Raw genomic sequence first — 26,279 nt, 5'->3', positions numbered from 1 at the left:
ACAAACATGCTAAAAATATATGTGAAAGAAAAGATAGACTTTTTTTAAAAAATGGAGCTGGGAAAACTAGATATACATGTGTAAAATGAAACCTGACCCTTATTTTTCACAATTCACAAAAGTCAATTCAAAGTAGATCAAAGACTTGGGAATTTCACCAGAAAATTTGCAATTGTAGAATAAAACAGGACCAACACTCCAAAGGCACTGACTTTTTTTTTTTTTAACAAGACTCCTAAAGCACAAGGGGTGGGGGAAGGAATCAAATGGAATGGCATCAAATTTAAAAAAGTTTCTGAGCAGCTGGGGATATAACTCAGTTGGTAGAGTGCTTACCTTGCGTGCACAAGGCCCTAGGTTCAATACCCAGCACCATAAAAAAAAAAAGTTTCTGCATAACAAAGGGAATGATTAAGAGCATGAAGAGTAGGCCTATAGATTGGAAGAAAATCTTTGACAGCTGCTCTTCCAACTGGGGTACTATTCAGACTATATAAAGAACCCCTCAAAACCACCAAAACAAAACAACAATGACACCAAAAACATAACTTAATTAACAAATGAGCAAAAGAATTAAACAGACACTTCTCAAAAGAATAAATATAAATGCAACAAATTTATGAAAACTGTTCAACACCATGGAAATCAGGTAAATGTAAATCAGAACTGAGATTCCATTTCCCTCCAGTCAGAATGGCAATTATCAAGAACACAAACAATAATAAATGCTGGTGAGGATGTGGGGAAAAATGTAGACTCATACATTAAATGGAAGACCAGTAGAATAAAGGAAGGGGGACAGGGGAAGAAAGAGGGAAGGAAAGGGGAAGTACTAGAGACTGAAATGGAGCAAATTATATTCCAAGCTTGAATGGTTATGTCAAAATTAATACCACTATTATGTATAACTATAATGCACTATTAAAAACATTTAAAAGGTAATTCAGTCCTTGTCTGATTCTCTGCACTTGAAATGGACTTCTATGAAAGTAGTCTTTAGATTGTGTCCCAGTCTTTAAACTGTGGTTTTTTTCTATAACAGGTTATATTTTACACAAACTTTCACTCACTCATTTTATCATTTAGTGCTGATTTTCAATTTTATGAGACAGGAATTTTAACTCTATTCATTTTTTCTCTTGCATATACTAGACACATGTAGGGATAAAAATGTTTCAAAAGTCCGATACAAGTAAGCAGTTTTTTTTTTTTTCTTGTGGTGCTGGGGATTGAACCCAGGGCCTTGTGTATGAAAGACAAGCACTCTACCAAGTGAGCTCTATCCCCATCCCATTAAGCAGGGTTTTGCCATTTGTTTCTTTATTTAAATTACAAGAAAAAAACTACTATAAATTTCTGAAGTAGTATTTGGTTACCATAGCTCTGTAAAACAATAGGTGATCTAAAAGTGTTAATGACCTAAATGTGTAATAATGGAGAACTGATCAGGTAAAATGTGATAAATTGACAAAAGGCAATTCTACTTAGTCATAAATACACACGTCCATATGTACACATGTACCTGCACATTCATTGAAAGGAGTCCCATGATTCATTGTTTGCTGAGTGAAAAAAGCATGCTGAAAACAATTTATATAATATTATGTTGGTTATGTGAAATTACATGAATATAGGTCCCACATACTCAGAGTGAAAGATTCTGGAAAATTATGGACAAAATAATTATCATATTTTGAGTGATTCTAACATTTCCTATTGCTATACTCTGCTTGAATTTCACATGAAGGTTATGTGTTTTCATTATTAACAAGCAAAAACATTGAAGGAAAACACTCCCAACCCTCAACCAAAAAGCCTTCTTTATATTGAGTGTCAACTAACTTTGGAAATGTTGCACCTAGTGCTTCATTTTTTCAATTTCATATTGGAAGTTGATGTGATATAGAGTTGTTCCTATCATCAGAATGAAAATTTATTTCTATAAGAATTATGAAAAGGGCACTAAAATGTATATCAAAACATGGAGATTCTGGGGGAAAATAGACTTTTTTTCTTTCCAATTAGTAGCAAAATCTAACAAATACAACTATGTGCATTTCACAGTTGGGCAAGGATTACTTTATCTGAGGCCAAAAAAAAAAAAAAAAAAAAAATTAAGAGGCATTTGTGTAAACCAGAAGGATTTGTGGGTTTCTAACATTTCTTCTTGGCTGCTGTCTTCTGAAGAGATAAGTTCTAGTTTCAAAGAGAGAACAGAGGATCAAGAAATCTCACTAAGAATTTACCACAATCCCAGGTTTGTTAAGTTGGCATATGGACATCTCTTCTTTATAAGGACGCCAAATCTTGATACTATCATTACATGCAATAAAGAGAGAATGGCATGATGGAGGGAAGATGGCGGAGAATGGAGTGCATCACCCCCCGTGTACCGCATCACTGCGCGGGTGAATGACAAGTTAGAACGGCCAAAAGCTATCTTGTTAGGAACTTCCAGCAAAATTGGGGTGCACCGAAACCTAGAGGAAGGATTTCCATCGCCAGAGAATCGGTTACTAGGGCTCAACCACGAGCCATCTGTGCACCCGGAGATACAAGCTGTTTATTCAGTGGCCCGCCCCGCTGCTAGAGACTGCGGCTCGCCGGGAAATGTCCCTAGAAACGGTGAGCTAGCAACGCAGAGAAAAGGCGCTGCAGATTCTGTGGGCTCCTGCCGGCTGTGCCCTCACTGTGCTCCGGGCTGAGTTCTGGTTTTGAGACGGGGAAGGAAGCGGTCCAGTTCTGTCTTCCACACCGGTCAGCCCACTGAGGAATCCAGCGGACACCATCTTGGAGAGCTGACGTCACCATCGCCAGTTTTCGACAGATCGCAGCTCATTCAGCGATAGAACAGGTCTGTGACATTTATACCATCTCCCATACAGCAGGGAAATCACATAAAATCTCTCCGCAGCTTTCCGGGGGCGTGATTAACAGAGTGAGTATGAATAGAGGTGTGGGGGAAAGGTAAAGGCACCTGACCTCCAACTCCCCCCTCCCACCAGCATCGAAAATGAAACCTGTCTCACCTGCTCTCGGAGGAGGGGCTATCGGAGGGAATCAAAACAATAAGGTGCCGGTTCCCAAAAGCCACGCTCCACTTCCAGGAAACTGCAGGCCCAGAGTGTAGCTTGAACTGCTGAGAGGTATCAAACTGGGAAAGGCCTGGCTGACAGGAGAAGCCAGGGGACTAGAAACCAGGAATAAACCTAAGCTAACAGGTTTTGAGAGACACCAGGAGGGGGAGGAGGGAGCAGCCTCACAGGGATTGTTTCCTACAGCTGGAGGGCAAAATCTTGGCCCAGAAGGCACAGCACCACCTACTGGAAGCGAAGAAAATAAAAGCCTAACAGTGTCCCTTTTTTCTTTTAATTTTTTTTTAATTTTTAAATTTAAATTTTTTTTCTTTTCTATAATTATATTATTATTTTTTTAAATGTAATTTTTATTTTACTGCATTTTATTATTATTTTTTATTATCATTTCCTTCTCTTTTCTATTCTTTTCTCTTTCTTTCCTCTCTCTCTCTTTCCTTCCTCTCTCCCTCTCTCTTTCTTGGTTTGCTTCCTTACCTTTTCCCCATCTTTCCTCTTGAGCATGATCACCCAGATTACGTACAACTTACTAAATACAAATAGATGAATACTATGAATCGATCCATAGTCCGCCTAAGTCCTTAACTACCCACAAGTACTCCTGTCTATTCTCTTGTTAATATCCGCCTGCATTTGAGCAACCCCCCAAAGAAGATAACATACACTAACCTCCATACCATCAAAGTGCCCAACCTCAACGTAAAATCCTAAATTAAAACCTCAATTCGATACATGCCATCAAATTCTGTAGGCCTTTAATGAAACTAATGAATTTACCTTAAATCACAATTAAATCCAACATCTCTAAACATTGTCTTCCAACACAAAGGAGAGATATTGGAACTATAAAAACCAAAACAAATTTAAAGAAGAAAACAGAAACACAGCAGTTAAACAGAGTTGGAAAGTAATGTGAGCACCATGAAAAAACAAGGGAAAAAAGGATTACAAACAATGCAGAACAACTTAAATTCACAGGAGAACCTAGAGGCATCAGAAAAATGGAGAGAGAAAGAACTCAAGGCATACCTAACTCAAATGGAAAGGAATCTTAGAGAAGACATTAGACAGCAAGTCCAAACAATGAAAGTATACTTTGAAAACGAATTAAATAGGCAAATTCAAATGACAAAGAACGAGCTTTTAATAGGAGATAGAGATTTTTTTTAAAAAAAATCAAACAGTAATCCTAGAAATGCAGGAAACTATAAACCAAATTAAAAACTCAAACGAGAATATTACAAATAGACTAGATCAAATAGAAGTCAGAACATCAGATAATGAAGACAAAGTGTATCAACTTGAAAAGAATATAGTCAACACATAAAGGATGCTAAGAAATCACCAGCAATCTATCCAAGAGATATGGGATGTCATAAAAAAAAACAAACTTGAGAGTCATCGGGATAGAAGAAGGTATAGAGGTTCAAACCAAAGGAATGAACAATCTATTGAATGAAATAATCCTAGAAAAATTCCCAGATATGAAAGATGGAATGGATTGCCAAATCCTGGAACCCTACAGGACCCCAAACATATAAAACCGTAATAGACTAACTCCAAGACACATAATTATGAAGATATCCAACATACAGAACAGGGAGAGTATATTAAAAGCTATGAGAGAAAGAAGGCAGATTACATTCAGGCATAAACTAATTAAGTTAATGGCTGATTTTTCATCACAGACGTTGAAAGCAAGAAGATCCTGGAACAACGTATTTCAAACGCTGAAAAATAATGGTTTCCAACCAAGAATACTGTATCCAGCGAAATTAAGCTTCAAATTTGACAATGAAATTAAAATATTTCACGATAAACAAAAGATAAAAGAATTTGCAGCCAGAAAACCAGCACTGTAAGGCATTTTGAGCAAAACACTACAAGAAGAGGAATTGAAAAACAGCACCCAAAACTAACATTGGGAGGTAACTCAGTAAAGGGAAGAAAAAAAAAATAACCAAAAAGGAAAAACGAGCCATATTAAAATAAATAAATAAATAAGCATGACTGGAAGCACAAACAATATATCAATAGTAACCTTAAATGATAATGGCTTAAATTCACCAATCAAGAGAAAAAGGCTAGTAACCTGGATTAAAAAAACAAATCCAACAATATGCTGCCTTCAGGAGACTCATATGATAGGAAAAGACATACACAGGTTGAAAGTGAAAGATTGGGAAAAATCATACCACTCACATGGTCCTCGGAAGCAATCAGGAATGGCCATACTCATACCGAATAAAATCAACTTCAAACATAAGTTAATCAAAAGGGATAAAGAAGGACACTATATACTGTTAAAAGGAACCATCCACCAACAAGACATAATAATTATCAATATGTATGCACCAAATAATGGTGCTGCAATGTTCATAAAACAAACTCTCCTAAAGTTCAAGAGTCAAATAGACCACAACACAATAATTATCGGTGACTTCAACACACCGCTCTCTCCATTGGACAGATCCACCAGACAAAAGCTGAATAAAGAAACTATAGAACTCAATATCACAATCAATAACCTAGACTTGACCGACATATGACATATATAGAATATATCAACCATCATCAAGTGGTTACACGTTCTTCTCAGCAGCACATGGATCCTTCTCAAAGACAGACCATATATTATGCCATAGGGCAACCCTTAGTAAATATAAAGGTATGGAGATAATACAATGCATCTTATCTGATCATAATGGAATGAAACTGGAAATCAATGATAAAAGAAGGAAGAAAAAATCCTGCATCAACTGGAAAATGAACAATATGTTACTGAATGATCAATGGGTTACAGAAGACATAAAGGAGGAAATCAAAAAATTCTTAGAGATAAATGAAAATACAGACACAACATATTGGAAGATATGGGACACAATGAAAGCAGTTTTAAAAGGGAAATTCATTGCCTGGAGTTCATTTCTCAATAAAAGAAAAAACCAACAAATAAATGAACCCAAACTTCATCTCAAAACCCTAGAAAAGGAAGAGCAAAACAACAGCAAATGTAGTAGAAGGCAAGAAATAATTTAAATCAGAGTGGAAATCAACAAAATGGAAACAAAAAAAAAACCACTGAAAAAATTCATAAAACTAAAAGTTGGTTCTTTGAAAAAATAAATAAGATCAACAGACCCTTAGCCATGCTAATGAAGAGAAGAGAGAGAACTCAAATTACCAACATACGGGATGAAAAAGGCAATATCACAACGTACACTACAGAAATACAGAAGATAATTTGAAATTATTTTGAAACCCTATATTCCAATAAAAGAGAAGACAGTGAAGATATCGATAAATTTCTTAAGTCGTATGATTTGCCCAGATTGAGTCAGGAAGATACACACAATTTAAACAGACCAATAACAAAGGAGAAAATAGAAGAAGCCATCAAAAGACTACCAACCAAGAAAAGCCCTGGACTGGATGGATGTACAGCGGAGTTTTACAAAACCTTCAAAGAAGAATTAATACCAATGCTTTTCAAGTTATTTCAAGAAATAGAAAAAGAAGAAGATTTTCCAAATTCATTCTATGAGTCCAACATCACCCTGATCCCGAAACCAGACAAAGGCACTTCAAAGAAAGAAAACTACAGACCAATATCTCTAATGAACATAGATGTAAAAATCCTCAATAAAATCCTAGCGAATTGAATACAAAAGCATATCTGGGATGCAAAGCTGGTTCAATATTCGTAAATCAATAAATGTTATTCACCACATCAATAGATTTAATGATAAGAACCACATGATCATCTCGATAGATGCAGAAAAATCATTCGACAAAGTACAACATCCCTTTATGTTCAAAACACTAGAAAAACTAGGGATAACAGGAACTTACCTCAACATCTTAAAAGCTATATATGCTAAGCCTCAGGCTAGCATTATTCTGAATGGAGAAAAACTGAAGGCATTCCCTCTAAAATCTGGAACAAGACAGGGATGCCCTCTCTCACCACTTCTATTCAATTTAGTTCTTGAAATACTAGCCAGAGCAATTAGACAGACAAAAGAAATTAAAGGCATAAAAATAGGAAAAGAAGAACTTAAATTATCATTATTTTCGGTTGATATGATACTATATCTAACAGACCCAAAAGGGTCTACAAAGAAACTAATAGAGTTAATAAATGAATTCAGCAAAGTGACAGGATATAAAATCAACACGCATAAATCAAAGGCATTCCTGTATATCAGCGACAAATCTTCTGAAATGGAAATGAGGACAACCACCCCATTCACAATATCCTCAAAAAAAATAAAATACTTGGGAATCAACCTAACAAAAGAGGTGAAAGATTTATACAATGAAAACTACAGAACCCTAAAGAAAAAAATAGAAGAAGACCTTAGAAGATGGAAAAATATACCCTGTTCATGGATAGAAAGAACTACCATCATCAAAATGGCGAAATTGACCAAAGTTCTCTATAGGTTTAATGCAATGCCAATCAAAATCCCAAGGGCATTTCTTGTAGAAATAGATGAAGCAATTATGAAATTCATATGGAAAAACAAAAGACCCAGAATAGCAAAACCAATTATAAGCAGGAAGTGTGAGTCAGGAGGTATAGCGATACCAGATTTCGAACTATACTACAGAGCAATAGTAACAAAAACAGCATGGTACTGGTACCAAAACAGGCAAGTGAACCAATGGTACAGAATAGAGGACACAGAGACCAATCCACAAAATTACAACTTTCTTATATTTGATAAAGGGGCTAAAAGCATGCAATGAAGGAAGGATAATATCTTCAACAAACGGTGCTGGGAAAACTGGAAATCCATATGCAAAAAAATGAAACTGAATCCCTTTCTCTCACCATGCACAAAAATTAACTCAAAATAGACCAAAGAGCTTGATATCAAATCAGAGCCTCTGCACCTGATAGAAGAAAAAATTGGCTCTGATCTACATATTGTTGGGTCGGGCTCCAAATTCCTTAATAGGACACCCATAGCACAAGAGTTCATAACTAGAATCAACAAATGGGACTTACTCAAACTAAAAAGTTTTTTCTCAGAAAGAGAAACAATAAGAAAGATAAATAGGGAGCCTACATCCTAGGAACAAATTTTTACTCCTCACACTTCAGACAGAGCCCTAATATCCAGAGTATACAAAGAACTCAAAAAATTAAACAATAAGAAAATAAATAACCCAATCAACAAATGGCCAAAGACCTGAACAGACACTTCTCAGAGGAGGACATACAATCAATCAACAAGTACATGAAAAAATGCTCACCATCTCTAGCACTGAGAGAAATGCAAATCAAAACCACCCTAAGATACCATCTCACTCCAGTAAGATTGGCAGCCATTATGAAGTCAAACAGCAAAAGTGCTGGCGAGGATGTGGGGAAAAGGGCACTCTTGTACATTGCTGGTGGGACTGCAAATTGGTGCGGCCAATTTGGAAAGCAGTATGGAGATTACTAGGAAAGCTGGGAATGGACCCACCATTTGACCCAGCTATTGCCCTTCTCGGACTATTCCCTGAAGACCTTAAAAGAGCGTACTACAGGGATACTGCCACATCGATGTTCATAGCAGCACAATTCACAATAGCAAGACTGTGGAACCAACCCAGATGCCCTTCAATAGATGAATGGATAAAAAAAAAAAATGTGGCATTTATACACAATGGAGTATTACTCTGCACTAAAAAATGACAAAATCATGGAACTTGCAGGGAAATGGATGGCACTAGAGCAGATTATGCTAAGTGAAGCTAGCATGCATCTGCAAACCCCAACAAACTGAAAACTCCATGAGGGCAGGAATTGTGCTTTAATTATCATTGAAAAACTTACTTTTTGTTATCTCAAGTCAGACACTGAGATGAAGACTTGATCCCAGATAGTTGATGCAAAGAGACACATGTGACACTTGAGGAAAGTTGAGAGAGGGAAGAAGAAAAGGTAAAAATGGGTTCATAAATATGTTGCCATTTGTGGGCAACTGGAGCTCAGTCCTGTTGGGGGGTCCTCATCCTCTTATTAATTATATATATAAAACACCTCAGAATTACCTCTTGAGGTCTGGGAAACTGAAGTTTTTACCCACTAATTCCCATCCCTCATTGGATAAGGAATTTCCTCGGACATGAAAACCCTGGTAGCTGCAGGTATTCTTCTCAGGGGATAATGAAGCTTTGATAGCCATGGACAGGGGTCTCAGCAGAGAAGTGAGGGACGTGGGTGCTTGTTATATACTTTTTGAATTTCCTATAAAGGTCATTTTTTTTTTTTTTTTAAAAAAAGAGAGAGTGAGAGAGTGAGAGAGAGAGCGAGAGAGTGAGAGAGAGAGCGAGAGAGAATTTTTTAATATTTATTTTTAGTTATCGGCGGACACAACATCTTTGTTTGTATGTGGTGTTGAGGATCGAACCCGGGCCGAACGCATGCCAGGCGGGCGCGCTACCGCTTGAGCCACATCCCCAGCCCCAGTCATGTGTTTTTATTACTAACAAAACAAAACACTGAAAGAAAACACTCCCTTCTCTCAACCACAAAGCCTTCTTTATTTTGAGTCCCAACTAAATGACTAAAGTGTTGATCCTTTAACATAAATGATCTGTTTATCACATCTGCTCTTCCAACACATCATATCATTCAGCTTAAACTTAACTCTTCACTACAACAAACATTTCTGAAGGAAAAAGTGATGGCGACATCTCTGAAATGCTCACTTTCCAGTGTGTTTCTTCCTATTGATGGAGCACCCTCTCTCTCTAAGGAGACATCTGAAAACTCTAACAAAGTATTTGTTGTAATCTGTCATTCACTTTGTTTTACATTTACAAACAGTCTTTATAAGAAAAAGAAGAAAAAAAGTTTTTCCAAAAAGTGTCCATGTATTTTCCAGAGTTTGCATATATTGTATTCTACCAGTTTATTTGTAAGATTATTGGAATATATAATACATTTTCTAACAAAATAATGTTTTAAAATAGTTAATTTTTTTTTCTTTATTTGGATTAACTCTCCAAACTTAGTACAATTTAATTGCATTATTTACTTTGGTGCCCAAAGTATACTTTGAGCCACAAATTTGTACCAGGCACCAATTTAAGTGCTACGGTTATAACCATTACTGTTGAATGCCCCCTCTAGAGTAAGCTTGGCCCACCTCTCAGTCTTCTGCAGTCACCTTGCACATTAAGTACCCATGTGGATGATTTTAAACAAATGGAACTGCAAGCCGAAATTAGAACAAGACACAAAGAATTCAGACTCAAACATTGTTAAGTAGCTTTCCACAGTTTTCAATCCTTGCTCCAGTTTGTATCCATGAATCCCTAACTTCCAGCTACCATATATTTATGCTAAGCCACTCCCAAATTAAGGGCTTATTGAAACTATCTTTACTATGGCATGGGGAGATAGTGGGAGCCTAATATATCTGATGTCTCAAAAATTTACCTTTTTCTTTTTTTTTTTTTAATACCATAGATTGAATCAGGGGTACTTAACCTCTGAAGCACATACCCAGCTCTTTTTATATTTTATTTTGAGACAGGGTCTCGTTGAGTTGCTTAGCGCCTCACTAAGTTGCTGAGAGGCTGGCTTTGAACTCACAATCTTCCTTCCTCAGCCTCCAGAGCCACTGGGATTACAGGTGTGTGCCACCACACCCGGCTGAAAAATTATACCATTTCTTAGAGAAACAAACAGATATTTAATAGACACCTTTATTTCTCAAGGATCAAGGGGTAACAAGTTCACCTGTGTATTTACTTTAGAGAAGAAACAGTGGTCTGAAACCACCTTTGGTATCTAAGATATGTCTTCTGAATATCTTATATGGATGAGCTATATAACATCATATGAAGAAAACTGTTTTGTTTTTATGGGACTATGTACTCACCCCAAATTCCCATGAATATTGCAAAGAATACTGTAGATTCATTATCAAATAAATGGGACAACTGTAAAAATAACAATAACAACATCACAAAGACCAATTAGTATCAATTGCAATATAAAAGGAGGGAAATTCCAAGTTTTTTGAACATACCACAAAGTCTACATACCTTTGAAATCAAGCAGGTACTATTTAGTCTCCAATAATCACATACTTGATCACAGAGTGGGCACATGATCAATTGACCTCCAATTTCAGGGTCACAGATGTCAGTACTACCCGGAGAACAGTAAAGTTATTTTGAAGGCAATGTTTTACAGTGAAAGTCTAAGCTACTATTATTAGAACAATTGTTTATATAGATTCTCACATAGAAGAGAAGGAGCAATGAAGTAGCATTTTCTGTAATGGGTAAAGTTATATTTTGAGAAGAAAAATTTTTAAAGCACATCATTAAAAACATTTTCAAGAAAGCATTTGGTGAAGGGCAGCTGCTGTGTTTGGGTCCTCTTTGGAAATTTCAGTTAACTGAGAGCATAGGGAAATATTTTGGACAAATGCTAGGGAAATATCAATATTTGTTTCAGTTAACATAAGAAATATTTTCTCTGAGGAGCTCAGCTCTACTTACCTGGTTTGGTTAGAATCCATTAATAATATCCCATAAATAAGACAAGCTAAGCCAACTACAGCTGCAATTAGAAGCATTTCAGTGTAAAATCCCAAGAAAACAAAATAGATACCAATTTTTTCTCCAAAATAGTCCCTGTGAAAAAGATTAAAAAGAAAAATCAGAAATTAGAAGAATGGTGTAGTCTGGGGAGCTTCGGTTTTGTATTCAGACAGACATGCATTCTAATTTTGGCCCCACTGCTTTCTAAATATGTAATTTTGGTAAAGTTCCTTAACTCTCTAAACTAACTTTCCACATAATAAAAAACAGGAAAATCCCTATCTCATTCTATGTGAATACATGTAGGGATTAAAAGAAGTAGCACATAGGAGGAGTTGCTTGAATATAATATAAATTTAAATTTTATATAATAAGATAATTTGAAGAGCTTCTAAATTTTAGAGAAATTAAGCATTTTTTAAATAAACTACAAAGTACCCTGAAATGAAACCTCTAGCAATTAATCTGACACCTTAAAATCATACTCATAATCTGCATGGATTTTTGCTTTACCTAATTTCTGACACTGACAATGGTACTTGGAACATACTGTAGGTATATATGATCATCTTCCTCCTAGTTTGGATCTCTAATGGAGGAACATAGGTAACTGATCAAGGAATTTAAAAGGACTATTTAATAAAAATTCCACCAAGTATAGTAGTTCAGCTCTTCCTTCATAAAGGTTTAATATTGAGCATAAATATTCAGGTCTCAAAATCAAGTTTGTTTTCTTTTTTAACTGAGTCCTTCTTTAGGAATCTAACAGCATAGTTTTCTCTGATTCAGAAAACCAGGTTTCATTGTTGCTTCTTACCTGGTTATTCTCCTCCTTATTCATACAGAGACTAGCTCTCCAAATTTTTATGCTTTTCAACAGCTTCCTAGACAGTTAGATGTGATTAGTTTTGAGTTCAAGAGCATGTTTATGAAAGCACTTAAATTGCAGTTTTCATACATACATCCAGGTCTGTAAAGGTTTAATAAACATCATTTCCCAATGAGAATTTCAAATATATTTCTCATATTAAATATTAGTTTTATTGAACCTCTCATTTTTCAAAACTCTTTTCTAAATAGGCTTCTTTCTGTTTGTATAATCTTCCTTCATTCTTTTCAGTAATGATAAACATTTTGTATTTTTTTCTCATGGTTTATATATTCTAAACTTTTATTGGATATTTTTATTATATATGACAATAGAATTCATTTTTATATCTTCATAAAAGCATGGAATATAATTGGTTCTAATTTAGTTCCCTGTACATCCCCACCCCTTTTCCTTCCACCTGTTCCCTTCCCTCTAATCTACTATTTTTCTGCTATTTATTTATAGTTTTTTTAAAATTAATATCTTGTGGATGTACATGATGGTTTATTCACATATGTACATAGGGAAGTTAGGTCAGATATATTCTACTGTCTTTTCCTATCCCATCTGTCCTCCCTTCCCTTCATTCCCCTTTGTCTAATACTCTGGTCTTTCTTCTATTTCTTTTATGCCCATCTGCCCCATATTTGGGATTAGCTTCCACATATCAGAGAAAACATTCTTTGACTTTTTGGGACTGGCTTATTTCAGTCAGCATGGCAGACTCCAGTTTCATTTATTTACTGGTAAATGCTATTAAGTCATTCTTCTTTATGGCCAAGTAATATTCCATTATGTATACATTTTAAATTTTTATTTTCCCTATTGTTTTACAAATCACCATGACATGAAATTTAACTATAACACCATACTTACTAATCTACCATTCATAACTTCCTTACAGTTACTCTCAACTAGGGTGAATAGACTTGCCTTCTCCCAGTATTTTACTGAAACATATAATAATTACTATAATACTATATAACAATAAAATCAGGAAAAAAGTATATACTGTTTTATTTTGTGGAAGATCATTTTCACCATGTTTATTTTCCTTTGATGTTTTAACATTATAGAAGCAAAAATTTTAGGAGGTATAAGGTAATATTACTCCTATAGATTTATAATTCCTCAGAAATTGAAAAGAAAACTAGATATTTCAACAACCTTATTTTTTAAAAATATTTTTATTAGTTATTAATGGACCTTTATTTATTTGTTTGTTTATATGTGGTTTATATATTTGCCTCACAAATGCTAGGCGATCACTCTACCATTGAGCCACAACCATAGCCCTCAACAACCTTATTTTTAAAGGACAAACTGCTTTTATCTACCTTTCAGATTTCATGAATATTTTAAGGAGGGAAATAGTCAAGCACTTATTAGATAAAGTTATGAGAATTTATTGTATCTGGAAGTGTAGCAATTATTTTACTAAACTTTGAACTTAAGTTTAACAATAACCGATTAACACTTAAACTACTTTATAAGACATACCTTACATTTGTATTACAGTAAAAATACATAGATTATTGAAATAAAATTTAAGATGCTGCTTAACCTATCTTATTATTCACAACAGAAATAAATATAACAATATGAAACACTCTACAAGTCTCAAATATACTGAGACTCCTTTCTTTTGAGCATTTCCTAGGAAAAATGTGCCATATATTAATATGTATATTATTTCTCAACCTGCTCATTTTATTTAGTAAATGTTCAAATTGTCTCTGACCTTCTAATATCTAACAGCATCTGACAGAAGAGATTTAGTAATAATGGCTGTGCAATGATTATATGAAGTAACTAGTCTAATTTGGGGGAATGTATCGGGGATTGAACTCAGGGGCCTTGACCACTGAGCCACATCCCCATTCCTATATTTTATTTAGATTCAGGGTCTCGCTTTGTTGCTTAGTGCCTTGCTTTTGCTGAGGCTGGCTTTGAACTCAAGATACTTCTGTCTCATCCTCCCAAACTGCTGGGATTACAGGCGTACCACCATGGTGCCTAGTAGGATTAGTCTAATTTTGTAAATCCAAGGTGAAAAAATTAGTCTGAGGTAGTACAAAGAATTATGATAGAATCTGAGATAGATAGGATGTCAGGGAGAGACAAAAGGAGACCCTTGGTAGAGGGACCAAGATATGTGAGTATGATCAGCCACACCTGCCTCATTAGTTAGATGAATAAAACCTCCAGTGTATGCTTGTACCAGATTATCAATAATGAGAACAAATCAGTTTCAATGCCAGCAAATTCAAAGACCTACACAGAGTACCCATAAATCATTTATGACCAGACGGCTTTAACCAGGAAGAAACATTCTTAACCCTAAATATCAAATGATTGACATGGATTTTTCACAAAAGCTTGTTAGGAAACCTGTACTTTTCTTCCCCAGAAAATCCCATGTAGAAAATCCTATGTATGTCATTTGTCTTCTCTAAAGAGGCAAGAGGAGTCTGCACCCTGCCTTTGGGGTGTGCATATCTTTGCTTTAATCAGTCTTTCTTGTGCCCTGCTTTCAATGTGTTCTAATTTTTTTTAGTGGTATAAGTCAAGAACCCTCCCAGGCCAATTTGTGGACATACTGCCCCTTGGACCTTTGTCCAACGACAAATTGACTAAAATAGAGTCCCAAAGAAGGAATGAACAAATGCAAACATTCACTCTAAAAGAATTCATTTTCATAGTGAATTCATTGACAAATGAGAAACTTAGCTATTATATTATCTTGGAACTATAATAGTTCATTATAGTCATTGCTCTTTAATAGATAGTAGTATAACATTTTATTTCTAAACAGTGAGAAAAACTTTATAAAGTTGTTAAACTGGCAAGGAAAAAAGGCTGATAGAGCATATAAAATTGCAGTTTAATATGACAATGACAGAAATCTTGGTATTAAAATTTCCCCAATATATTATTTAATACAATAAAGTGATCATTGCCCTAGTGACAGAAAAATCACTTATAAATATTCAGATGCTGGAATTGTAATTTGGTATGGAGATAACATAAACTATGTGAAATGTAGAAATTTATATTCCTATATTCTGAATCTCTTTCTAGACACCACAGTCATCCTGACTTCTCTATTATTTTATACGTTCAGTCACCCACTAGATCCCAGGAATACTGCCATACACACACACAAAAAAAGTTTTCTAATCCATGGTCTCTCCTCTATTCTGTTTCCAGTGCCTTGGATAGGATCTTCAATATTTATTGCCACAATCAACAGCCTCCTTACTTGCCTGCTTCAGTCTTTCTCCTCTTCTGGGTTTGCTCATTGCACCCCCAAACTATTATTTTATCCCAAAGATAAATCTTAACAGGATTTTTTCTTTTTGTTTTTCGATCAAATCAAATTGAGTATGTTATGGTTTGAATCTTGAATTTTTTTTTCTAAAAAAGATTGTTTGAAAGTACTGTCCCCAATGCAGCAAGTTTCGGAGGTAGGGCTTTTAGGGAAAGATGGGACCATGTGAGATACAACCTCATCAGTGGGTTAATCATTTAAATAGACCACTGAGTAGTAACTGTAGGCAGGTGGAAATGGCTGGAGGAAGTAGGACACTGGAGGGGCATGTTCTTCAAGATAATATGTCCTTGGTGCCTCTCTCTCTCTCTCTCTCTCTCTCTCTCTCTGTGGGTGTGTGTGTGTGTGTGCTTCCTGGCTGCCATGTTTTGAGCAGCTTTCCTCCACAGCCCTTCTGCCATTATTTCTGCTCTATCCCAGACTCTAATCAATGAAACAGGCAACCATGAAGTGATATCTCTGAATATAAAGCAAACTTTTCCTCTTCAAATTTGTTTTTGTCACAGCAATGAAAAGCTGACTAACACAGTATAATTCACATATGATAAATACACTTGGTTTAAATGCATAGTTCAAGAATTTCAAATTCAGGCTTTCATTTCATGTAATTACTATTCCAATCACATACACAGCACTTCTATCAATTAAAAAGTTCCCTATAGCCCCTGAAGTTGACCCTTCCCTTACACCTAATTCTGGGAAATGGCTATTCTAAAGTCAGTCCCTATTGCTGTGTCTTTTACATAATGATGTTTTTAAATGGAAACAGAGTATGTAGTTTTCAGTGGTCTGCCATGTTAATGCAACATCAGAGAAATGAAGATGTTGCATAAATTGTTTCTGTTTATTTCTGAGGGAAACTATCCACTGTATGAATGTATGATAATTTGTTTATACACTCATCAGTACATGGAGAGTTGTTTCCAGATTTTTATTATTAGAAGTTAGACTGTCATGAATATTCATATAATGATGCTTCTGTAGACATTTGCTTCATTTTCTCTGGTTATGCGTAAGTGAAACTGCTGACTAACACAGAAACTATGCATTTATAAGAAACCTTCACACTGGTTTGTAAAGGTGCAGTACCATAATGTATTCCTACCAGCAGTGTTTGAGATTTCACTTAGTGCTGCAGCCCTGCCAGTGCTTCTTGTGTTTTTTTTTTTTTTAACTTTAGCTGATATAGGGGGTAAAAAGAGATATCTCAATAACATTTTAATTTTTACTCCTCCTATAAATGATAATATTGAACTTTTATGTACTTAATAATCATCAGTAAACATGATTGTTTGGGGAAGTATCTGTTGCAATCTTTTGTCATTTAAAATTATTTTGCCTTATTAGTGAATTATAAGAGTTCCTTAAGTACTATAGGTAGGGGTCTTCTATTATGTCTATTGTAAAAGTTTTCTTCTATTGTTCTGTAATTTGTCTTTTGATTTTTGTGACCATCTTTTAAGGAGACTATATTTTTAATTTTGATTAAATCAAACATATCGTTTTCTTATAGTGTTTTGGTGTCTTATGTGAGTTTATGCCTAACACAAAGTCATATAGATTTTTCTCTATACTCTCTTGAAAACACTTTCAGGTTTTTGTTTGTTTGTTTGTTTGTTTGTTTTTGCCAGGCATGGTGTCACATGCCTGTAATCCCAGAGGCTTGGGAGGCTGAGGCAGGAAGAATGCAAATTCAAAGCCAGTCTCAGCAATTTAGCAAGGTCCTAAAGCAACTCGGTGAGACCCTGTCTCAGAAGGCCTAGGATTGTGGCTCAGGAGTTAGATACCCCTAGGTTCAATCCTGGGTACCAAAAAAAAAAAAAAAAAAAAAAAAAAAAAATCCACTTTGCAGTTTTAGCTTTTACATTTAGTTCTCTGGTCCGCTTCAGTTCAAGTTAATTTAAATCTTCTTATAGTAAAGTATCAAGATTTATGTTTTGGATACACATATCCATTTGTATCAGCATCATCCCCATTGAATTTTCAGGTAACTTTGTTGATAACAAATTGATCATATGAGTCTTTCTGAACTCTCCTTTTGCTAAAGGTTTCATTTGGAAATGACTCAAATAACAAAGAAAAATTGAAAGTACAATTCACAGAATGCTCTGATTCTTTCATTGTAAGTATTTTGCTCCATATACATTTTCTCTCCCTCTTTTTATGGGTGTATATGATTGTCCACACATATATCTTTACCTGAACCATTTGAAAATAAGTTAAATACATTATAGTCCTTTACCATTAATATTTCATTGTACATTCTTAAGATGAAGATCCTTTACATAACCACTGTGAGCAAATTCTAAGGATAATGGCTCTTTCCTGCAGTTGCTACTTCTGTGATAATGCAGTATTTTTTCTGTTGTCTTTTCAGTTATCTACTAAACATCTTTACTCAGCTATTAGTACTGAGAATAAATTTTCTGCTAAATTTTTTATTCCATTGTTGAAAATGAAACACTCTGCTTGCTATATATGGGAAATGATTAACAGGATGAAAAGTTTTATAGTTATTGAATTTAAGATACACACTGTCATCCAAAGGAATATCTGAACTTCCTTCCAGTTGCCAAAGGAAATTAGCAGGTGTTAACAAGATATTACAAATATACCAGCACTAATCGGAGACATAATGTGTCTACGGATCTAGGATTCTGAAAACCAACCCTGGGGAATACTTATTAAAGGTTCACTTATGGTAGATAATTGAATAATGTTAGGTGAATAAAAACATTTTGAAAAATGTAAAACATAGAAACCCTCATTCTCACAACTTTGTTTCTTAAAAAACATCCTACTAATATATTCTCCAATAGCAGATATTTCTGACAACACTGAATGCAACAGTAAAAAAATATAGGACAATCTAATGTTTTTCACTAGAAAAACTCACAAATACCCTATAAAATGCATAAAAAGTTCTTGCATACTGTTAGAAAGTATGAGACAGATCTTTGTATATCTACCAAAAAGGATATATAAATAATATATTATTGATATATTATTTAGTGGAGCAAAAGAAATTCTCAGCATCATAAAAAAGATAAAAATGCCAAAAGATTATAACAGACACTTTAACAAAAATTGCTTATGGATAGCTAATCAGTATATCAAAAAAATACCACAGGTGAAAAATATATTTATGTATATTCTCTTATGCAGACACATAAAAATAGAACTAAATAGATATCTCAAAGCAAGAGAAATTTCTTCTGTGGAGTTTGCCAGAAATGGAATTTCCACTTAAAATTTTTACATTTTTATTGCTTAAATTTTTCATAAATGTGCTATTCTGTCACTTAAAAAATTAAATGATGATTTTTCAAAACTTAAAATAGTCATCCAAGAATGAGTCTGATTAATGATTGACAGAGTCACTGGCTATGTGGAAGTATCACAGTACAAGAATAAATTATATAAAAATACTGACTCTAGTGACAGGGGCATCTGTAATCTGATTGTTCCTTTACTGATATCATAACAGAGTCTCTCAATTGCCTGTGTACGTGAAACATTGTTATCTTTCAACTTGAAAACCTGCAACCATATTGTTCTTGCTCAGTTAATAAAACGATCTGAAGACAGTTCAGGTTATTGAGCAAATGACTTACAGATCTCTAAGATCAACATACACACAAAAATCTACCTGTTACCTTCCTCCTATCTTCTAGATTCTTGTACTATAGAAGAAAATCTACACTAATATGCACTGAGAAGTAAGTGCTGGTCCCAATGCTAGCAAATACATGTGTCTATTTAATTATTAAATAAATCCAAAAGAAAGTACTTTTGTTATTTTTCTTCTACAGATGACCCTCTTAATAGTCAAGTGATTTGACCAACTTTATATAACTTTTAAGAGGCAGAACCAGATGATCTCATGGATTTTGGCAACACTATTCTGCTCCCAAATGAATTACTTGATGGTGAAAATTATGAGACAGAGAAGATGTAAAATGTAATGGGTGAAAATGGTAGCAAAATTAATAGCATAGTTTTCCTTGTAAGATACTTACTTAATTAAATCTAAAGGCTGCTCCTTGTAAAAATAGGAAAAGCGTGCCCAATTCTGATAAAGTGTATACCTTTCATTGACAGTACTGGGAGGTTCTGCTGGCTTCCAATATTGGCCCTATAAATATTCAAGAAGAAGAAACAAAAAACAAAGTAAAAGACAAGGAAAAAGTAAATGAATGCTTTTTTTTCCCATCCCCAGGAGGTTAAAGGACAAGACTAATACTCTCTTTTAGTTTTATGTTTCATATTCCACTGATGTGAATTTAATTACTAAAATCCATCAAAATTCATACTACTAGTGCTAATAGTGATTATTTACTAAGTTTTCACACAGCTAACTAAAAATATGAGTTAAAATTTGAGACTTGGCCTCTGCTCAAACTGTTCCCTTCACCTAAAATGCCCTGCCTTCTCTATTCAAGTGCTCTTTACTCATCTCAGCTTAGAGATTCAATTGCTATGTAGCCAGCTCAGATTAAGAGATAGGCCAATGTTTTTATTTCATAGCTAGAAGAATTAAACCCAAAGGAGAATTAAGTGAATGATCTAAGTCACACTGCTATGCCACGAAGAGATTCATGTACAGTTCTCTTTGGTTATCACCAATAATCACTTGCCAACAAATGTAAATTATTGCAAATTTTAGCACTTAAGAGCCTCAGTATTATCTCATGTATGACTTCCCTACCCATTGTTAGATACTAAATAGCTTTGCTAAGATCTTTTCCTGGCTAGGAAAATAAAGTACTGTGTACAAATTTAGCTGTGTAATACATTCTGTTCTACTATTTATGAAGACAACTGAACTACTGAGGACCACATTGAATGCACACTATTTAAAATTTAGCACATGTGAAAATATATATGATAGAGTGTAAAATTTTGTATTGTACACATTCCAACTTCTTTCTTCTGTAGATTTCTACGGAATTTTGAGAAATAAAATTAAAAAGAAAAGAAAAAAGTAGCCTATATAGGAATCTTGTACAAATGATTCTGTAAAGCAGATAAGGGAAAATCTAGTACGTCAACTTGCATTCAGAAGTGAAGGTAAGAAAAGTACAATTAATTGGTTGTAAGTTATAGGTATCTCTAAAGACAACTCCATATCACTGAATTTCCAATGAGCATGACACTTGCTAAAAAGTTAGATGTATAGATTCAATTTGTTGGTGGGTGAGGATGTTAGTTTGGCCTCATGACATGACATAGAAAGAAGAGAATTAATGCCCTAAAAGTGAACAAACAAAAGTACTCAAAAAACAATAAGCCTTTTGTGAAGAAACACTGACATAGAATGTGTTCAAGAATGTTCCTTAATCTACTTTAGATTTCTCTACTTTACCAAATGCCTATGGCATTTAGAATCCATAATCTCCAAGGAATGATTTTGCCCTGGGGGAAAATATTTGGTTTTTGGTGTGGTGTGTTGGGTGGGGAGGTCATTACAGGAGGGAAAAGGATGGTTGAGATTTCTATAACTTAAGTTAGGTGCAAATGAATTGATATTCTTATTCAAGATGGTCATGCATTTTGGAAAATTCTATTTTATTCTTATAGGAAACATGAAAATTAATAAACTCATCAGTGTCAAACTAGAGTGGAGTGAATTCTCATAGTATTGATTAAGACACAGAAGATTGAGGAAAAGTTTTTTGCTTTGGGATTTTGGAAATTGTTGTAACAACACCACCTCCAGAAAATTGACAATGATTTATCTGCTACTTATTTCAGTGAAAATATTTGTTTCTTCTATATTGTCAAAGAATATGTTTCTTGCAAAGAGACTATCATCAAAAAGTCTTTAAGTATGGGAGATTAGAACTGGAATAAAAGAAAAGATCCAAGGGATGATCCCAAATTAAATTAAATGCACTATTGTCAGCAAATAGTGAAATGAATACACTGACTATCTAAATCAGTAGATTTCCCTCAGAAACTAGGGCTTGGTTGCCAGGCTGTTTTCAAGTTTGATTCAATGGATTCATCATGTAAAAAGTCACTTCCTTATGTAATCTATAAGTCTCAGTATTTTTTGATTTGCCAGTCCCAGAGAAGAATTCTTAATCTCAATTATTAGTCTGAATTGTTCTTATAGACTGAAACCTATAACTTGTAGTGCAGTAGTATACAACCGTTATTTCTAGGAACTGCCTAGTCTGTGAGCTTGGACTCCTGGTTATGTTCCAATAATACCTAGGAGAATGTTTCCATGTAACAGAAACCTATTATGTATTTGATTAATGAATACATGAATGAATGTAATCTAAATCCATCATGGCTTCAAAACTTTATGAGAAGCCAGGAATGGTAGCACACACATGCAATCTCAACTACTTAGAAGTCCAAGGCCACAGGATCACTAGTTAGAGGCCAGCCTGGTGAACTTAGATCCTGTCTCAAAATTATAAATTTTTAAAAAGGGTTGGGGTTGTGATAGAGTACTTGAGCATATGAATGGCCCTGAGTTCCATCTCAAGTTCTGTAAAAATAAAATAAAATAAAAGCTTTAAGAGAAAGACCTGATAAGTTCAGATAGAATTTTCCAAATATTATCTTCTAAAATGTTGACTAATCTGACTATTTTCAAAATTGGTTTTTAAAAATTCATATGCAAATGCAATTACTTTTAAAAAATGAACTTACATTGGAAACCTCAGCATCAAGAGGCATTGGCAAGGTGTTTCAGCATAGCTGGGGGAGTTCTCAAATTGAGGTCTTCGGGAATTTTCCCATCATGAATGAATTAGTCAAATTTTAAGAAAAAGGAAATCAAGTGGATGACTCTATCTCACAACAAAACAATTTGCAAATGTAAGAGGAAATTTCAAAGCCAAATCTGTACTTACATCATGAAGTGGGTAGGCAGATGAATAGGTATTAGAAGTTAGCAGTCTATCAATCCCAAACCTTTTCTTCCCATCTTCTACGCCAAAAGGACACCGTGAGAGAATATAATATACCTACAAGGTAAATACAAAAAGACTCTAGCACATTTCATAACTTTTATACTTTCTACATTTTCAATCACTATTTATTTAACAATGTCCATTTTTATCTAAATGTAGACAAAGGCTGAGATTACAGAAAGAAGCCTCGCTTGGTTGTTTGGGAGAAGATACAGGATATGGGGTTGTAAGAACTCTGCAGATATTTCAGCTCCTGGTTCTGAGAGTCCCCTACCATTGCAGTGGGGTCATGAGTGGATTGATTATAATGTAGTTTGGTTCTTTCATCTCAAGCTCCTCCAGGAGTCTTTTGTGCAGAATTCCTAGGATAGTCAGGATTCCAGATGGAGTCTTTTTTTTTATATATATATTTATTTTTTAGTTGTAGTTGGACACAAAACCTTTAATTAATTAATTAATTTATTAATTAATTTATTTATTTATTTATTTAGTTAGTTAGTTATTTCTATGTGGTGATGATGGTAGAATCCAGGGCCTTGCACGTGCTAAGTGAGCACTCTACCACTGAGCCACAACCCCAGACCCAGATGGAGTCTTAATATCACCAACATTTCACTTGAAAAAATACAAAGTAGAATCAATATATAGCCAAGCTGTTTTGGATATTTCTTCACTTAATTACTATGATGATTTATGCTGAACTTTTACCTGTTATTATCTTGAGTCGAATTTATTGACTCAAGATTATCATAGCTCCACAACTTTGCAACCACTTACATCTTTATATAATTTTTTTCCTGTTTAGACCTTGGGCCTTGGTTTCCCTTGCTATTGTATTTCTATCAATTCATTCTAATCTGCTTTTTGTCTTCAGAAACTTTTCATAACTTCTACTTTTATGATTGTTTAATTGGTCCTTCAGCACTATTTTAAATGTATTTCCCACTCTTTTCTTTTACATTTCATCATTCAAGGACTTGCTGATTGCAATGTGGTGATTGTCCTTGAATCATCATTATCTAATGTGGTCCATTCATTTCAAGGGAAGTTTAATATTCCACCTTAATAAAGAAATCATAATTTATGCAAAGTAGTTTTAATTTTGATAAACAGTGTGATGAAACTATTTATATACTTTGGATTATTTCCTTAAGGCATAGTCACCAAAATAAGAAGTTTGTCTTGAGTGAAAAAAATTTGCTTTACCAGATATTAAGATATATTACAAAGCAATGGTAATAAGTATAGTACTATCAAACAAGGAAAGCAGTATGGAGATTCCTTGGATATCTAGGAATGGAACCACCATTTGACCTAGCTATCCCTCTCCTTGGTCTATACTCAAAAGACCTAAAAACAGCATACTACAGGGACACAGCCATATCAATGTTTATAGCAACACAATGCACAATAGCTAAATTGTGGAACCAAAGTAGATGCCCTTCAATAGATGAATGGATAAAAAAGATGTGGCATATATACACAATGGGATATTATTGCAGAATAAAAGAGAATAAAATCATGGTATTTGCAGGTAAATGGATGGAGTTAGAAAAGATAATGCTAAGTGAAGTTAGCCAATCCAAAAAACCAAATACTGAATGTGTTTTTTTTTTTTTTTTTTTTATATAAGGAGGCTGATTCATAGGGGGATAGGGAGAGGGAATATGGGAAGAATAGACAAACTTTAGACAGAGTAGAGGGGTTGGAGGGTAAGGGAGGGGGCATGGGGCTAGAAATGATGGTGGAATGGGATGGACATTATTATCCAAAGTACCTATATGAAGACACAAATGGTGTGAATATACTTTGTATACAACCAGAGATATGAAAAGTTGTGCTTTATATGTGTAATAAGAATTGTAATGCATCCTGCTGTCATATATAAATAAAAAAGTTTTTCAAAGAAAGAAAAAATGAATAAAATAAAAAATTTTAAAAAAGATAGCTAAGAGAGGGATGGCAACTATGACAATAGAAAGAATATTTTAACCAGGAAATCTGCAAACATCTGCAAGACCAGGCAGAACATACTTATTAATTTTCTTTTACGAAGAAGTAAGCAAGGATTAGGGAGAGTTTCTCCTTGTGTTAGACAGCAGCTGCAGCTGTTCTACATATTAATGTTGGCTCAGGTTTGGCTCTACTAGATATTTCCTGATAGAAATAAAAGAGCAGGGAACATCATAGGCCAAGGTTTTGGTTCCTGTGAGGATGAAAAGTTAAGTTCCTTTATGTGAATTAACAAGGTCTTTGTTCTGAGGGACCAATGGTGCCAAACAATTAAACTAACCCTTTATGAAACAAAGACTGAGAATCTGAAAGGACTGTGGCAGCTTTTGTTACTACAAAATATTGAAAGGGATAAATTGTGAGGGTAAGCCAAACTTCTAAAATAACTGAATTTTCCCTGGTCCCAAAAGGGAAATGCCCTACCTTCTTTATCTCTTCTTTTGTGATGAATATAAATCTTTATAAAGCTAAATAGGCATCTCCTCAGTTTTACAAACTAACAAAGTCTTTCTTAAGTTTCCTTGGAGCTATTTAGTAAACAGCAACAAAGCTGGTATCATTTTTTACCTCTGAGTTTCTGTGGAGGTTTAGCCTGGATACCTGATTCCAAGCTGTAACTACTACTTGACAGAAAGATAGAAGTTTCATTTTTTTTCTTTTCATAAAGGCAATGCACTAGTATAGTCCGATGGTTCAATTTCCAGGTAAATTTAGGATAAAGCATTGGATAAATGGTGCTGTGGAATCAAACTGATGAGATGGTAGAGGTATCCCTGAGTATCAACTCAAGCATATGAGGAAGAATGGCTTTTTCAGTGAGTTTGTTCCCAGAAAAAAAAAGAAAAAAGTATAGGGGATTTCCTTAACTGTCCCTGCTTTCCAAGACTATAGAACTCTGGTAAATTCATTTTCAAAATGATAAAAAGATCAAACGTACAAATTAGAGGCTAGAAGTAACCTATGAATTTGTTGTGTAAAAGAAATGTGAAAGTTGTCAGAATCAAAATGGAGTCACTTGTGTTAACCCTAACAACAAACTCCAAATAAAACTGGTAGGTTACATGGGAAGGATTCTTCTGCATGATTGCCTGATATTGTCACAAAAGGCTATCAGAATCATTTCTCATTAGAAATTTGCCCTTGCCTCAATTTCTTTGAATATACTCATAGTTTAGAAAGGAATACATATACCCAAATAAATATCTTATTCTTTGGAGAAACTCTGATTATTTAAATGTAGGTTGAAAGTGGATATTTGAGTCATGACAAAGGTAGTACTGTAAAACAGTATGAAAAGTAGAGTGTTTTCAAAAATTGTTACAAGTTAGCTGACCATATACAATGGGGGAAAATCAATTACTATTTTTTCTGCCATGCACAAAAATTAATCCTAGGTAAAGAGTCGTTCTCAGTGGGATAAGTGAAATAATACAGGCATGCCTCTGAGATATTGTACAACACAGATCAGACCACTGCAGTAAAGC

The 26,279-nt window shown here is 34.5% G+C and overlaps 1 protein-coding gene across 2 annotated transcripts in view; it reads right to left on the bottom strand.

Moving 5' to 3' along the window:
* Window positions 1-26,279, bottom strand: part of Ano5 (anoctamin 5) — a 111,423-nt gene that overhangs the window by 40,030 nt on the left and 45,114 nt on the right. For both annotated transcript variants that reach the window (XM_076846988.2, XM_076846989.2), the window contains 5 exons: window positions 22,723-22,836; window positions 19,873-19,988; window positions 11,610-11,744; window positions 11,148-11,253; window positions 10,982-11,042 (listed from right to left, as the gene is read on the bottom strand). In XM_076846988.2, coding sequence (XP_076703103.1) covers window positions 10,982-11,042; window positions 11,148-11,253; window positions 11,610-11,744; window positions 19,873-19,988; window positions 22,723-22,836 — 532 coding nt within the window. The remainder of the gene's footprint in view (window positions 1-10,981; window positions 11,043-11,147; window positions 11,254-11,609; window positions 11,745-19,872; window positions 19,989-22,722; window positions 22,837-26,279) is intronic.

Source organism: Callospermophilus lateralis, chromosome 2 (assembly GCF_048772815.1).
Source record: "Callospermophilus lateralis isolate mCalLat2 chromosome 2, mCalLat2.hap1, whole genome shotgun sequence".
Classification (NCBI taxonomy): domain Eukaryota; kingdom Metazoa; phylum Chordata; class Mammalia; order Rodentia; family Sciuridae; genus Callospermophilus; species Callospermophilus lateralis.
This window is presented reverse-complemented; position numbering and strand designations above follow the sequence as displayed.